General features: G+C 58.4%; 2 protein-coding genes across 2 annotated transcripts in view; both read left to right on the top strand.

Moving 5' to 3' along the window:
* The window catches only part of PTDSS2 (phosphatidylserine synthase 2), a 29,602-nt gene extending 28,032 nt beyond the window's left edge, over window positions 1-1,570 (top strand). The window contains exons 11-12 of the mRNA XM_036384752.2: window positions 350-535; window positions 1,294-1,570. Coding sequence (XP_036240645.1) covers window positions 350-535; window positions 1,294-1,450 — 343 coding nt within the window. The 3' untranslated portion in view covers window positions 1,451-1,570. The remainder of the gene's footprint in view (window positions 1-349; window positions 536-1,293) is intronic.
* Window positions 1,571-5,109: 3,539 nt separating this feature from the next.
* On the top strand, window positions 5,110-14,498 carry SYT12 (synaptotagmin 12). The gene is made up of 8 exons (XM_036384526.2): window positions 5,110-5,459; window positions 7,974-8,037; window positions 9,313-9,506; window positions 9,824-10,216; window positions 12,505-12,720; window positions 12,793-12,913; window positions 13,059-13,192; window positions 13,831-14,498. The coding sequence occupies exons 2-8, from the start codon at window positions 8,001-8,003 to the stop codon at window positions 14,002-14,004; spliced, it is 1,269 nt and encodes a 422-aa protein (XP_036240419.1). The 5' UTR covers window positions 5,110-5,459; window positions 7,974-8,000; the 3' UTR covers window positions 14,005-14,498.
* Window positions 14,499-15,891: the final 1,393 nt, after the last annotated feature.

The raw sequence follows: 15,891 nt of genomic DNA, 5'->3' as shown, positions 1-15,891 counted from the left end.
CTCCTGTGTGAGAAGCTCCTGTTTGGAACCATACCCTGAACATCAGCTGGTCTCAGGCTGGTCAGAGAATTGTTTCATGTGGATTTACCTGGGAATGGGGACACTTCCCTGCATTGTTTGGTGACGAAGTTTAACTTTTCTCGCTTTTAGAGCCTCTGAGAGGAAACTGAAGTAACACCAACATGAAGGTGTCATCCTGCAGAGCCTTAGTGCATGTGTGATCTGAACTAGACTTGTAGGACTGTGCCAAGCTGAATGAAATCACTGCCCCAGCTGTCTTTCTGTGCAGATTTCTCCACATCCCCAGTTGTACAGCAATGAGATGTTCTTGTCTGTGTTTCTCCTGCAGGAAGTTCCACAAGAAGCTGGGCCAGCAGGCCTGGCTGGTTGCTGCTATTACTGCCACGGAGTTCCTGATCGTGGTCAAGTACGACCCCTACACGCTCACCCTCTCCCTGCCCTTCTACATCACCCAGTGCTGGATCCTGGGGATTATCCTGGTGCTCACCTGGACAGCCTGGCGCTTCTTCATCCGGTGAGCGGGGCTGCATTTGGGGCGGGCCAGGGGTTTGGGAGGATTTGTTCAACCCCCGTCCTCAAATGTGCCCCCCTGGGACTGCCTGGGGAGAGAGCAGAGCTCTCCTGGGTGGGTGTGGGTTCTGAAATAAACAGGGAGCTCCCTGGGCCTGATCCTGGCAGCTTCCTGTCTGGATCATGGAAAGGAGCTGCACAGGGCCTAAGGAATTAGCAGCCTTCAGTGTTGGAAGTTGGAGAGGAACTGTCCATAGCAGGGGCTGGAGGGACAGGACAAGGGGGAATGGCTCTGCACTGACAGAGAGCAGGGTTAGGTGTGGTGTGGGGAAAAATGAGCGTGGTGAGGCCCTGGCACAGGCTGCCCAGAGAGGCTGTGGCTGCCCCTGGATCCCTGGAAGTGTCCAAGGCCGGGTTGGATGGAGCAGCCTGGGATAGTGGAAGGTTGCCCATGGCACGGGGTGGAATGGACGGCTTTAGGATCCCTTTCAACCCAAATCATTCCACAGTTGTTTGAAGTGCAATGCTGTGTGGAGGGGGCAGCAGTGGCTGCTCCTGCAGATTGGCTGTTGTGCTCTGGAAGAGGTGGGAAGAGCCAGGACACCAGCCAGAAACACAAAGTGCCAGTGAATCAGTGCCACCAGCAATGGTAGAAATGCCCAGCCAGAGGCTCCAGTGAGTTGTTACCCCCAGCAGCTCGGTGCAGAGAGGCTCCCTTGGTGTGCTCCTGCAGGCTGGAGCTGTGTGCTGTGTGTGTTGCAGGGACATCACCCTGCGGTACAAGGAGATCCGGCGGCAGAAGCAGGAGCACAGGCAGGAGCACAGGCCCGAGAAGGACAAATGCCTGAGCAACGGGGATGGACACTCAGCCCTGCTGGAGGAGCCCAGCGGAGGCAAGCTGCGGGAGAGGAAGCTCTGAGCACGGACACGGGGCTGACAGGAACTCGTGGTGCCCTGGTGCACAGTCCCAACCTTATCCTACCTAACTCCTCGTTGTCCTTGTTAGCGTTCCAGCGTGTGGGAATCCTCACGGGGAGGATGGCACTGGCACAGCCCCCCTCTCTCCTGTGTCACCAGGGCAGGGCCAGAGGAGGTGTGCGTGGGGGAGGTCAGTGCTGACCCTGCACTCGGGGCAGGCCCTTCACCCGCTTCTGTGTGCCTGCCTCGGATCCAGGCGTGGACATGGGGCTCGGAGCACGGCACACAGGGATCTGCTGCTCCGTTCCCAGGGAACCCAGAGCTCCATGGGGCCTTTGGGCATTAGGAACACTTGTTTTGGAGTGTACAGAGACCAGGCACAGGAAATTAATTCTGTTCTTCCTGCTGGAACTCCCTGGAGCTGCAGAGGAGGATTGGGTGACCGCGGGTACACGGGGACGTGTGGCCAAGCTGCGTTCCTTGCACAGGATGTACCACACTGCACTGCTGTTCCAGCCCCTCCACGGGGCATCCCTCTGACTTCCAGCGGCCTGCAGCACATGGGTGGTGTGTCCCAGCTCTGGGGAGACTGACAACTTCTCCTTAGCTCTTATTTTTAATTTCTCTTTTAGTCTCGGTCATCTCTTAAATGTAAGGGAAGGTGAAGTGAGAAAGGTCCACCTGCCTTTGCTCTGCGGAGTAAAATGTGTCACAAGCAGAAACCGGGAGTGTCCCATCAGTCTGGAGTTCTTTGCTTTATCCTCAGCTGGGTTTGTGTCTTTGCTGCAGGGGGTTTGCTCTGGGGTCTGACAGGAGCACATCAGGCTCTGCCACCCTTTGTCACTGCCCTGTTCCTTCCAGGACAGCTCCAGAGCGAGGGGTTTCTGGGAAAGCTGATCCCTGCAGTGTCACACCCCCATCCCTGTCCCCCTGCCACCAGCAGGCCCAGGCCAAGCACGTCCCTGGCACAGCACGGCCAGGGAGCATCCTGAGCCAGGCAGAGTTTCTGCTGGTGACTCAGCATCCTGGGAGGGGAATTGGAAGCCTGGGCTGCTTTGTTTCCCCCGGTCGTTATTCCAAAATGTGAGAGCTCCACTGATCCACATGGATTCTGTCCCCTCTGCTCCGAGCCCTCGCGTCACTGTCCCAGGCATTGACGTCACCCTGACACTGCTTAATCCAATCTGGCTGCTTTTCAGGGAAGTGTTTATCCAGAAGAAAATGACACAAACACCACGGTGCAATTCCAAGAGTGCAACCCCAAACTTCTTGCAGAGCTGCTGCCCAGCACACGTCTGGGTTTTTAATCTGGTTTTGTCTTGTACGGGAATGACAGCCAACATCTGCATTTCTCCCAGCTTTAGTGTCTCAAATGCTTTCCACCTATAAAAAGTGGGAAGTTGGGAATCCCCAGCTGGGGAGGTGGCCAGGTGACACAGGGGGACTTGTCACTGCACCCCCCTCCCACCAAAGGGCCACTTACCGGCACTGGCAACACCTGATGTCCAGAAAGATCCGGGAGCTTTGACCTCATACACGATCCACTGACTCATCTGTCTGCATCCAGGGGATCCCAGGGACAGTCTGGATCCTGTCCATGCAGTTCTGAGTGCTAGTTTGTCCTTTGGGACGGTGTGTTTTGTGTGTCGTCCCTTGTCACCTCACACAGAGCCAGGGGACTGAGGGAGGGCTTGGGCTGTGTCCCCTCCAGCACACAGGATGGCTGGATGGATGCTGGGCCTTCAGGTAAGGAATGTGTCCAGGTTTTCAGGGAAAAAGGTGAGCTCTGCTCATTGCAAGCTCGCCTGGATTTAGCAATCCTTTTGTGAGTGTCTGGGAGCAGTGCTCAAAGCAGCCTCATAGGGAGGAGGTGGAAGGAAGCCAAGATTCCTCATGGGAATTACATTTGGTGTGGTCTAAAATGGGACCCTCCCTCTGGGAGGGCAGAGGTGCCAGCTCCTGCTTCCACACTCAGGAGTGTCCAGCTCACCTGGAGCACATCTCCCACCTGGGGTCACACTGATTTCATGGAGAGCTTGGCCAAAGGTAAGTGTTGGCTTTAAAAAGGAGGGGTTTTAATAGGTGAGTTGGTGTCTGTATGAGGCTGGGTGAATCCAGGTGCCCAGCTTGGAAATTTCCAAACCTCAGCCTGTGGTTTGGAACCCAATCCCATCTGGAACAGGTTCTAGGGGTCACTTTTGCCCAGAGTCTGGAGTGGTGAGCCCTGAGGTGCCGTGCAGGAGGGTGCTGGACCGGAGCTGTCCTGTAGAGGGACATCCTGCCACATCCCTGGGGATGCAGAGGAGCTTTGGGAAGTGGGGAAGGACCATGGCCTGCTCTTTTGCAGCTGTGCCCAGAGGAAGAGCCAGGAAGCCTGATGGAAAGGAGCCTTGGCTGCTCTCCCACCCAGGCAGTGTTTTTGGTACAGTCACAACTTGCTGCGTTTTCTCCCTGGACATGAACTTCTACCAGGAAATCACGGGAGCATCTCTCAGTGCTGCCCTCCCTGGATCTTTCCAGAGCAGGGAGCCTGCAGCCAGCACTGAGCTGGCCCCATGGCTGGATGTGGGTGTTCCTGGGAATTACAGGGCCTCTGGAATGTCACGCTGCTCCGTGGCCTCTGACCCCACCTTTTCTCAGGTCGTGTGGGTGTTTTTCCCCCACAAAATCGCAACTATTCAATTTTCTCCAATGAAAGGATTTCTCCTGCTGTCTGAAATTGCTCCTTGGTGCCCTGGAAGTCGCCTGGCATTAAGGTGAGGTGGCTGAAGCCATGGATATGAGGGAAAGGGAAGATCCCACAGGAGGATGTGAAGGCACAGTCTTTCCAATGGTGGTGGTGTGGTGGGCACACTGAGGGGCTTTTGGGACCAGATCCCAGAAAGTTCCACTTTCTGCTGCAGAGGGAGAGGGATCTGATGGTTTTTCTTAGGAAGATCCAAAGCCAAGTTCTTGCTGGACAGCCCCAGGTGTCCCCATGGCAGGAGGGACCCACAGCTGGAGCTGCTTGGGATGAGGGAGACCCCAAGGATTCGGCTTTGGGGTGGAGATCCAGAGACCCCAAGGGGCTCTGCAGCCCTTGAGACACATGGAGAGGGGACATGGGACCCCATGGAGAGAAACACTCGTCAGGGTCCATAGGGAGGAGCAGCTGGAGATGCAGAGAGGCAGTGGGATGGACCAGGGAGTCCCTGGGAAGGGGGATTTAGGGAAGCCTGGTATGGCCAAGCACACAGCAGAGGGTCTCTGGTGTGGGATGAGGAATCTGGCACTGTCCCTCCTCACTCCTGGCTGGGATTTAAGGTGCATTTGCAGGGGTTTGGGGTGAATTTTGTAGTTTTTTGGGTTTGGTTTTTTTTTTTGGGGGGGGGTTTTGTTTGTTTGTTTGGGGTTTTTTTTTGTTTTGTTGGGGTTTTTTTTGTTTTTTTTTTTTGTTTGTTTGTTTGTTTTGTTTTTTTTGGGTGTTTTTTTTTTTTTTACGGCAACTTCCTCAGGAAATCTGGGAGCCTGGCAGGCGAACCAGAGTGAGAGCCCCCCGGGGGTCCCCAGGCTCTGCCGGGCGGTTCGGGCTGAGCCAAGCCCCGGGGAGGGTCTGGGAGCGCAGAGACCGCCCAGCTCATGGCACGGATGAGCGGCGGCTCCGCCCCGGGCTGGGCTGGGCGAGGGAGCGGCGCCGCTCCCGGTCCCGCACCGCCGGGAGCATCCCGGATCCATCCCGATCCGCCCCGGATCCATCCCGATCCGCCCCGGATCCATCCCGATCCATCCCGCATCGCGGGGCTGGCCTCTGGACCCACGGGGGACCGGGGAGCATCCCGGGCTTGGGGAGACCCGTGGATCCCGGGGCTGAGCTGGGGACCCCCGGGCGGTGCGGGGGGCTCTGCCCGGTGCCCAGCGCCGGCCGGGCGGGCCCCGGGGGTCGCAGGGTCCCCCCCGGCCCGAGGGAGCGGACACCGCTCGGCGGATGCCGGGGCCGCCCCGCAGATCCCTGAGGACTTGTACCTGTCCAGGTAAAGCGCGGGGGCCCCGGTTGGGGTGGGATGCGTCCCCTGGGGGGGGGGGGGGGGGGTGATGGGTGAGAGCAGAGCCTAAATCCTTCTGTTTTGGCAAGTTTGGGATGCGTCTTCATTGGTGCCAGGAGCAAACTCCATCCGTGCCGCTTGTGTGCCCTGCGGCTGGAGGCCGGGCAGGGCTGGCAGAGCAGCGCTGCGGGACCGGCAGCACCGCGGAGCTGAGCTCAGCCCCGGGCTCAGCGCACCGGCCTCGGCTGCCTGGGGCAGGACAGGCAGCGAGGATGGGCAGGGACATCGCTGGAACCCGGGCTGGGATGTCTGGGGACTGCAGCGTGCTCGGGGGGCCGTAGCCAGGCTGGTCCAGGTGCTTTGGGAACAGCAGTTGGGATTTCTGTGCCCGTGGCCTTGGCAGCAGCGAGGTGACAACCCCGTGAAGGCTGAGGGACCCCCTTTTCTGGGGGGACAGGTGGCTTTGGTGCTGTTTTTCTCTCCCTCGTGGAGCTGTTTTATTGTCCCTCCGAGCAGGAAAAGGGACCTGAGCTCTGCAGCAGTTCCCAAGGAAAATGAAACTGCCCTGGCATTGGGGTGTTGGGATGGATGGAGAGGGCTCTGCACCCCAAAGCTGGGGCTCTGCACCCCAAACTGGGGCTCTGCAGCTTGATCTTCAGGTCTGGGGGTGAAAAAAGCCATCAATCCCTGTGCTGCCAGCAGCAGGAGAGCAGTGCCTCTTCCCTTCCCAATGCCTCAGGCTTGATTTCCCAGGGATTTGAGCAGCAGGTCAGGAGGGTGTCAGAGCAGCTCGGTCTAACGCTCCAGGGAAGAGCTCAGTCAACAAAAAAAAAAAGCCATAAATCTTTCCCTGAGCACCTCCACCCCCGTTTCCTCACTCAGGAGAGATTGATGCTGTTTTCCTAATAGGAAAATACCTCTGGGTTTCATCCCAGTGCTGAGCACTGCAGTCTCTTTCCAGGTGGTGCCTTGGAAATCTGCTTAACTTGCTGCTTAGAGCTCATTAGAGAGGGAGGTTTTGGGGAGAGAAGCTCTGAAAGGAAAGAAAAATTAGAAATTCCTTCTAATTTCCAGAGGAAATTGGGAAGAGATGGAGGGGGTTTAAAGGGGATGTTTGTCCTCCTGCAGGGAAAGTCAGTCCTGAAAACTTTGCTGTTCTCATATTAAAAATAATTGGGAAGCAGGGAGAGGATCAGAGCACCTTGCTTGGGCACAGGAGCTTTTCAGGGCATAAAAAGAGGCAGTTTAGGGTAAATCTCCATCACATTGCTTTGTTAAAATGTCAATTTTCAGCTCTAAACAGCAAAGTGGGCCTTGAGCTGAGCTCAGCCCATGACATGAGCTCAGCACGTTCCCAGCCAGGGCAGGACTGGTTTGTCCATTGCACAGGGAGGTTTGTGCCAGAGGGAAGAGGTGGGCAGGATCTCAGCATCTCCCAGCCCCATCCCAGCATTGCTGTCACTTCAGGTCACAGTCAGGGCTCCCCTTCCTCCTGTTATCCCAGGGATGGGCCCTGTGCCCTGCAGAGGGGGCCAGGCCAGCACAGCTGATATCCATGCCATGAAATCCCCATTTTTGCCTGTTAAAATCCAAGCCTGGATGGTTTTGGGGGGAGTTGATCACCCCCACCCGGTGCCTGAGAGCACCCAAGGGGTGGAAGGTGGGGCCCAAGCATTGCAGAATCTGAGGCCAGGCCAGCTCCCTGAGTGGGCTTTGGGAATTCTGGAGAAGGGCTGGGGGGGCTCCGAGGGAGGTGTGTGGGGGTTTAGGTGCAGTGCTGAGGTTGTGTCCCCATGGGGTCCTGGGGAATCCCACCAGCTCTCCATGGTCTGTGATTCCCTGGCACACATAACAGGGAACAGGGGGTGCTGGTCAGTTCCCATTGGATTTGCTTGTTGGGTGTTTTTGGGGATCCCAAACCCCCCTTTTCATAGCAGGAGCAGCTGGCTCGGGTGAATCCCCCTCAGCATCCCTGGTGCCTGTGCTGGGATCTGCCTGGGAGAGCAGCTTCCTTTCAACCTGACTGGGAAAAACCCTTTCTGGGGGGGAAGGCAACCGAGCTTTGCCACTGCAGGAGCTGATTCCTGGGGAACAACATCCCCTAGGCCCTGCAGTGACCCCAGAATGGGGGAATGGGGCTGTCCCCCTCAGCTGGGCCCAGGGCAAAGCCTCGGGAGAGGCTGGGAAACTGCAGGAGGCAGAGGAAGGTTTCAGCTGGAAAAGCAGCAAAGGACTTTGAGGGCTCCTGGAGGGATGCCGCGCACAGAGAGCTTGGGAATGTCGCTTGTTTAAAGGCTCCCGTGGTAAATCCAGCAGCTCTGCCCCTTCCCGAGGGTTCCCGTCCCTCCTGCAGCTCCTGCCGCTGCCTGAGAGGCTCCAGGGCCGGGAGCGATGGAGGGGGAGAAGTGATGGAGCGTCCCTGCTGGAAAACCACAAGGCATTTGGGTTTTTGAGTTCTCCCCCTTCACCCTAACGCTGTGTGCTGTGTCTCGCGCATTCCAGGCTGTCCCCTCGCAGGGAGCGTTTGCCATGGACACCGGGCACGTGAGCAGGTCCCGCTTCAGTGGTGAGTCCTCCCCAGGGAGCCGGGAAGGGTTTGGGGCAGTGCTGCTGGCACTCACACCGAGGTTGTTTTGGGGCTGATCCTCACTGCTTTCCATGGGGAGAACCCTCTGCTCCACGTGCCCGCTGGGTTTGTTTCCTAAGGCAGAGTAAAACCCTTAAAATCTCCAAGTTTTCCTACCTGAGCGCTCAGCCCTCAGAAACGGGCAGGGATGAGGGGGAAGCAGGTTCCAGTCAGTTCAGCTGGGATTTGCACACGGAGTTCCTCAGAGGTAGGAGCCAGCACAAGATTATTCTGCTATTTTTATTTTCATTCCCAGTTTTGCCCCGCCACCATAGCAGGAGCCTGGGAGCTCGGGCACGGGAAACCTCCAACTGCTTCCCACAGCATCCTTGCCCGGGATGCAGGGATAGAGCAGAGCCCTTTAGGGCTTTGGATGAAGCAGGAGCCGGGTCCCATCCCAATGTTTAACCTCGGAGCTCCCTGTGGGCTTCTCCCGGGATCCAATTCGCTTTGGCTGGGGATGCTCAGCTCCTTCTGCTGTTCCTGCTGGAGGAGGGCTGGGGGGAGCAGCAGGTTGTCCCTGCGCTCGGATGCGATGTGGGAGCTCAGCCCGGCTTCGGGCTTTTTCCGGCTCCGAAGGAGGGAGCGCTGCGGCGCGGTGCTGCCGGAGGGCTCCGCGGCAGCGCTCCGGGATGAGGAATCCTCCTCCCGTTTACCCGTCTCTCTCCTGTTTCCCCGTCTCCCTCCCGTTTCCCCGTCTCTCTCCCGTTGCCGCCTGTCTCTCCCGTGTCGCACGGGGCGCTCGGTGCCGGTTCGGCGCGGCGGCGGCGATGGAGGCTGGTGCAATGCAGCAGGAACCGCTCGCAGCCCAGCCCGCCGCTCCCTCCCCGCGGGGCTCTGCCTGTTTCCAGCAGCTTTTCCCTTTGGTTTTTCCCTTCTCCCGGCTTTTCCTGGGCCGAGGGCGATGCAGATGTGCGCTGGGCACATCTGCCGGTGGGACAGAGCAAAGGGACCCCCGGCTCCTGGGGAGTGACACGGCCACTCGCTGGGAAGCGGGGACACAGGAGAACTTCATCTCCCGGGAAAGCCGAGCCAGGGCTGGCATTTCTGGCTGGCAGAGCCTCTGCCCGACCCGTCTGCAGCCACCCGGGTGGGAGCTGCGGTGTATCCGCTCCTGGGCCCGGAGCTCGGAGCCGAGATGCCGGCGCGGGAGCAGCCGAGGCTGAAGCTCCTTGCCGGGGCTGTGACCAGCCCCTGTCCCCCTGTCCCCCGCAGTGGCCTCCAGCCCGCCGCGCTGGGAGATCGGGCTCTACGCCGCCGGCGCCTTGGCGCTGCTGGGAATCGCGGCCATCAACCTGTGGAAGCTGTGGCGCTCCGGGAGCTACCCGGCCCCTTCCCCGTTCCCCAACTATGACTACCGGTACCTGGAGCAGAAGTACGGAGCGGCGTGCCCGGACATCAGGAACAAGGTAAGGGGGAAGCTGCCTCTGTCTCCTTCCCTTTGCGGGATGCTGGAGGGGTGGGAACATCTCCTGGATCCCCTCGCGGGGTGGAACGGCCACAGGCAGCAACCTGGTGCTGCTGGAGCTTTTGGGGGGGATGGCTGGAGCCGGGAGCTGCGGGAAGCTCCGGGCTCGCTGCCGCGGCAGCTTGAGGCCAGGCAGGGGTCGGGATGCGTCCAAGGAGGTGCCGGGGAAGCCCAGCTGTCCGGCTCGGCACGGAGGGATGGGATTGGGATGGGATGGATGGGGATGGATGGCAGCGCCTGCTCTCCTTGCCCTGGCAGCGAGGGCTGGCCCCGGGTTCGCAGCGGGCTCCGGGCCGGAGCTCTTCATCCCGCAAGAGCAGCCTGAGGGCAGAGGACACCTTGGAGAGCATCCAGGAGCTGGGCAGCCTGGAGCTGATGGGCAGAGACCTGGGCCTGGCCCACTACGGCCCCCTGCGGAAATCCATCTCGGCCGACTCCCTCAACTCCATCTCGTCCATCGGGAACAACTTCGGGCAGGATTTCACCGTGGGGCAGGTGGAGGTGTGCATGGAGTACGACGCGAGGGCGGCCGCCCTGCACGTCACGCTGCTGCAGGGCAAGGACCTGCTGGAGAAGGAGGACGCGCGCTTCGAGTCGTGCTTCATGCGGATCAGCCTCCTGCCGGCCGAGCAGATCGTCGGCATCTCCCGGGTGAGCCCCTCCTTCCCCGCCAGAGCCCTCCCTGGGCACACCTGGGTGTGGGTGGCAGCGTCCCCGGGCCTCATTCCCCAAGGAAATGGTGGGGTCTGGGAGCAGGGAGCGCCGGGCACGCCAGGATCAGGAATGGTTTGGCACAGGATTTAGGGAATATCAGCTCCCCAAGGAAATGGTGGGGTCTGGGAGCAGGGAATTCCAGGCTGGATGTGGTTGACATGGGATTTTGGGGTGCGTCTCAGCTCCCGAAAGATTTGGATGGGATTTGGGAAGCAGAGAGCTCTGGGCTGGCACAGGATTTTGAGGGATGTCCCAGGTGGGTTTGCATATCAGAAACGCCTGTGCCAACTATTCCTGGTCCAGGCACGCCAGGATCAGGAATGGTTGGCACAGGATTTGGGGGATATCAGCTCCCCAGGGCAGTCGTGGGGTTTGGGAGCATGGAATTCCAGGCTGGATGTGGTTGACATGGGATTTTGGGGTGGGTCTCAGCTCCCCACAGCACTGATGGGATTTGGGAGCAGAGAGCTCTGGATTGGCACAGGATTTTGAGGGATGTCCCAGGTGGGTTTGCAGAGGCAGGATTGTCTCCCCTCTTGGCTGGGATTTGGGCTGACTTTGTCATCTCCAGGTGTGGCTGGTGGCAGGTTTTCCTGCTTGTCTGTCCCTGCTGGGGAAAGGACGCTGTGGCACGTGGAGGAAGGGGCCTGGGGTGGGATGTGGGGGGCAGTGGCAGTTTGGGCAGGTGCTGCCGGTGTCTTGCCATGGCCCCACAGTCCCCTGAGTCCCCACAGTCCCTCTCCTTCCCACGGCAGCCCCAGTGCTTTTCCCTCCCCACAAAGGACGTGGCAGTAGAAAATCCATGTGGCAGCACTGACAGCCACAACCAGGGTTGCCTCTGGTGGAAAACCTCCCTTTTTAAGTGCCTCAAAAGCTGCTTTTGGAAAGCAGGAGCCTCAGTTTTCTTCTTGCAGCTCCTCTATTGCAGAGTCAGTTTGATTTAATCAGGATATTCCAGCAAGAAGTGGGAATTTGTTCCCCATTAAGGCACCTCTCCACTGGGGTGGAGGTGCCAGTTCATCCCCATAAACCGTCTGCTGCCTCCAAAATATTTCCACAGTGCTCTTTTAGACCATTTTACCATCCAAATCTCTGGCTCTTTATTTATGCTCTGGAGATATTTATTATTTAGTGTCATTATTTATAATTCACCAGCACAATTTACCTCCTCAGCTGCCCCAAGGCCATGGATAAAGGCCCAGCCACTTTTTTTTCCCAGTGCTTCTGGAGGGTTTTTAAATAGCAGCTCCTGTTTTGTTGTACTTGATCCAGAGCTCCCAAAATACAGCGTGGGTTGCAGACAGACAGTCTGTAAAATCTGTAGGGCTTTAAAATCTGCTCTTCACTCAGAGGAACTTCATTCCCCAGGAGCTCTGGAGGTTGGTGGTATCCAGTGGGAGAGCATGGACCAAGAAGGCAGGGATGGCAGGTGCTGCTTTTGTGTCCTTTATGCCAGGGATGGAGCAGGGTTAGGAGCAGACTGAGACAGGAAAGAGTCCTTGGAGGAGATGAGCCCTCTGCTGCAGGGTTTTTGGGGTCACACAGCCCCACAGAGAGGTCCCTACTTCAACCAGATTTGGGTGGCTTTGAGGAGCAGGTGGTTCCACTTTGCTCCATGCTATCCAAGGCTGCAGCTTTCCATCCCATGGGACAAGCCCCTGGTTTGCCTGTGACATCTTGGGTGCTGAAACAGGGCTGGAGTAGGGGAAAAAAAAAGTCCCCAAATCCATGACTTCAGAGCATTTCCCCCTCAGTCAGTTCTTTGGGATCAGCACCAGCAGGATGAGCCATGGGAGCTGCTGCTGCCTCTGCTCCCAGGGAATGACCTGACCCAGGGACACAGCTCCATTCCCACTGGGCACATTCAGGAGTTGGTTCTGCTTGGAGAAGGGCTGGGGGTTACACCTTGTAGCTATAAATCCTGTCACCTGATATGGCCAAGCTGGATGTGCATCTGCACTCCCAGGGGGCTGGGATCTATCTGAGAACACTGGGCCAACGCTGATTCTCTAATTAAAATAATTAACAGTCACTAGGGCAGGTCACAGCCCTGTTTTCACCCCAGTGGCCGAGCAGTTGCTGCAGTACGGTCAGGAATAAATCCTCCCGATCGGATGGGGCGTGCCCTGGGGACGCCCTCCCTGCAATCCCCACGAGCTGGGGCAGAGCAGGGCTGCAGCCCCCAGCCCCAGGCGTGCCAGGCCTACCCCTGCTTCCCACGGCAGATCCAGAGGAGCTCCTACTCCGTGGCCTTCGACGAGCGCTTCTCGGTGCCGCTGGACCCGGCGGCGCTGGAGGAGAACAGCCTGCGCTTCTCCGTCTTCGGCGTGGACGAGGACGAGCGCAGCGTCAGCACCGGCGTGGCCGAGCTCAAGCTCTCCGACCTGGAGCTGCCCACGCGCCCCTTCAACGCCTGGCTCTACCTGCAGGACACCAACAAGGTGAGCCAGCAGTGTCCCGTCCCCCAGCTGGGGTTTGGGACGTGGTTGTGTCCTGACTGTGGTGTCCCTCAGGCGGTGGACACGGTGGGGGAGATCCTGCTCTCCCTGAGCTACCTGCCCACGGCTGAGCGGCTCACGGTGGTGGTGGTCAAAGCCAAGAACCTGGTGTGGAGCAATGGGAAGGTGACCGCAGGTGAGGGGGGCTCCAAGGTGGGGTTTGTCCTGATTTATCCCATTTGCTGCACGGGAGGGGCTCCCTGTGAGGACAGACCCACTGGGAAGGGCCACCACATGGCTGGGGACACGTGGGACTGATCCCTCTCCTGCTATCCGAGCAGATCCCTTCGTCAAGGTGTACCTGCTGCAGGACGGGAGGAAGATCAGCAAGAAGAAGACAGCAGTGAAGAGGGGAGACACCAACCCCGTGTTCAACGAGGCCATGATCTTCTCTGTGCCCGCCATCGTGCTCCAGGTCTGGCCCAGCATGAGGGAGCTGGGGAGGGGGGCACATCCCAGTGCTCCTCAGGCTCCCCAAACCCACCCCTTGGGAGCTCCTGGGGGTGTGGGGTTCTGGGGTGTGATTTTGGGCATTGTGGGTGTGTGTGGGTCTGGTTTGGGGTGGATCTGTGGGGGCTGTTGTGGGGATACGGATGTGTGGGGGCTGTTGTGGGGTATAGGGATGTGTGGGGGCTGTTGTGGGGTATAGGGATGTGTGGGGGCTGCTTGGAGAGGTGTGGATGTGTGGAAATGGCTGCTGGAGGGGGGATGAGTGTGGGGAACTCTTGGGGAGAATACAGATGTGTGGGTTTGGATATAGCAGGGTGCACCCTGTTTGCTATGTGGACAGGGGCAAAGATGGGTTTAGGGGATGTGGGGTAAAAAGAGGGGGATGTGTAAGTGTGGGGGGTATATGAGGGGGGGTATTTAGGGATTTGGGGGGCCTTCAAGGACAGGGCTGGGCACAGAGGGCCATGTGTACATGGGCTGTGGCAGGCTGGGGGTGGCACACGGATGTGCTGGCCTGGTGGGTGCATGTCCCCATGCCGAGGGCACAGGGACACGTGTCTGGCCGGGTGTGTGTGTGTGTGGTGACAGCCCCGTGCCTGCCAGGAGCTGTCCCTGCGCGTGACGGTGGCCGAGAGCGGCGAGGACGGGCGCGGTGACAACACGGGCCACGTGCTGATCGGGCCAGCGGCCAGCGGCATGGGCACCACGCACTGGAACCAGATGCTGGCCACGCTCCGCAAGCCCGTCTCCATGTGGCACCCGCTCCGCAGGAATTAGGATCCCCAAATCCCGGGGACAGCGGGCCCGGAGCAGGGACTTGGTGGCGCCCGCAAGGCCGAGCTGCTGAGGGGCCCCAAACAGCTGGAGCACGGAGAGAGCGGCTCCGTGGGCACATTCCGGGTCACCCCCGCATGCGCCGGGCCAGGGCTGCCAGGCAGGAGCCAAATGGACCAAAACCAGCAGGAACCTCCCCAAACCGCGGCTCCCGAGCGTTCCGTGTGCTCCCAACAGCCTCGAAATCCACGGAATCCTCAAATGGGGACTCTGAGCGAGGGAGAGGGGGGGATTCCTTTGGAGGTGGCTCTTGGGCAGGATTCCTTTGGAAAGTGGTTCTCGGGTGGGAATCTTAGGGGGGGTGACAAAAGCCAGCCTGGCGTGGGTGGTGATCCTGAGGGGATCTTTTGTAGTGACTTTGGTGCGCTGTGCCAGGGTTGGAATGTTTCCGGTAAGAATGGAAAAAGGGAGCAATAACAGCAGAAAATCAATTGTTACATACGGCTTCTCCTCCCATCTGTTCCCCCACACAGTAAATCCCTGCCCATCTCCACTGGCTGCACAGGCAGGGATTGGTTTCCAACCACTTGGTTTCCAGCCTCTTGGGGTTGAGGTCAGATCCACACTGGGAATCATCCCCTAAAGGTCCAGTAGGATCAGGGCAGCTTTTCTCACCCCAGCCACTCTTCCAACCCAAACTCGCCCTCAGAGTGCTCAGGACAGCACTCCAAATTCCTGCTCCTTAACACAACTCTCACAACTGGGATTGTTTTTTCCAGCCTCTAATCCTGGACTTGGGCTGTGACTTAACCAATAACTCATTTTATCCAAGATTTGGGCAGAGAGAGGAACATCTTTGCCTTGTGATCCAAGGCAGGTGGGAAAGGTCCCTAATTTTATAATTTTTAAGCCCAACTCCTGTTTCAGAAGGAAGCCTATGTGGATCATATCTGCTGGTGGGCTCTGGCCCGAGCCAGGTTTGGGATTTTTGGGGAGCTAATTCCCACTCTGGTTTGTGGAGGATGATAGGGCCCCTCATGGCACAGGCTGGAGAGCAGAGGATGCGCTGGGGCCACATCCCTCCTTGCCTGGAGCCTTGGCTTTTCCCTGCCTGCAGGATGCTGGTGGGAAGCCAGGCTGGGAAATCTGGGGGTGTCTGGGACCCTGTGCCATGGAATTTGCACCACTGGATGAGCAGGGGCTGGGATGTGGCTGCTTGGATGATTTCAGCAGGGAAAAAGCTGTGAATGAGCCATTTATCTGTTTTTCCCCGATTAAAAAGTAACTCCAAGGTGAATTATCCCCTGAGCTGGTGGCACTTTTCCCTTCCCATCTGTGCTGCCTGACCTTCCCTTTGGGACATGGCTGTGATGTCCCTGTTGCACCATCCCCCTCTGCTCTGGCTCCTCCCCCTGCCCGTCTCCACTCACTGGTGTCCAGATTCCCTTCTCCCACACTTCCTCCTCCCCACCTCTCCCTGTCCCACCCGCTGCCAGGGGAGCCAGTGCCACCCCTCCACGGGTGATGCACAGCACCGAGGCACGAGCCAAGGATGCAGGGGTTTGAAGGATAAGGTTTTCTGAAGGAAGTTTTTGTGGGAAGATGTTCACAGCCAGTACTCACAGCCCACGAGGTTTGGGGGAAATTTTGCTTATTAGCTATCCCAGCCAAGTATTTGGGAAGAGATGGACACAGAAATCCTTGGCTGTCTGACAGCTCCTACCAACTGCTGAGCTTTACTTGGGATGAGGTGAGTGACTTCCACAGGTGCTGGAATCTGTGATGTTTAGCCCCAAAAGGATGGGGAATGTGTGGGTTTAGGCATTTTTATAGTGCTCCTCTCCAGATACTCCTATTTGGAGGCAGCTCTGCACTTTCTCCTTCACCCTG

The sequence above is a fragment of the Molothrus ater genome, chromosome 6, assembly GCF_012460135.2.
Source record: "Molothrus ater isolate BHLD 08-10-18 breed brown headed cowbird chromosome 6, BPBGC_Mater_1.1, whole genome shotgun sequence".
NCBI classification, from domain to species: Eukaryota; Metazoa; Chordata; class Aves; order Passeriformes; family Icteridae; genus Molothrus; species Molothrus ater.
This window is presented reverse-complemented; position numbering and strand designations above follow the sequence as displayed.

What these genes read in the sequence shown, in the direction of transcription:
- SYT12 (XM_036384526.2), top strand. Translation starts at nt 8,001, where the DNA reads ATGGACACCGGGCACGTGAGCAGGTCCCGCTTCAGTG. An exon ending in GCCCGGACATCAGGAACAAG is followed by an intron (nt 9,507 to 9,823) that starts GTAAGGGGGAAG and finishes TTGCCCTGGCAG; the next exon opens with CGAGGGCTGGCCCCGGGTTC. An exon ending in TGCCCGCCATCGTGCTCCAG is followed by an intron (nt 13,193 to 13,830) that starts GTCTGGCCCAGC and finishes CGTGCCTGCCAG; the next exon opens with GAGCTGTCCCTGCGCGTGAC.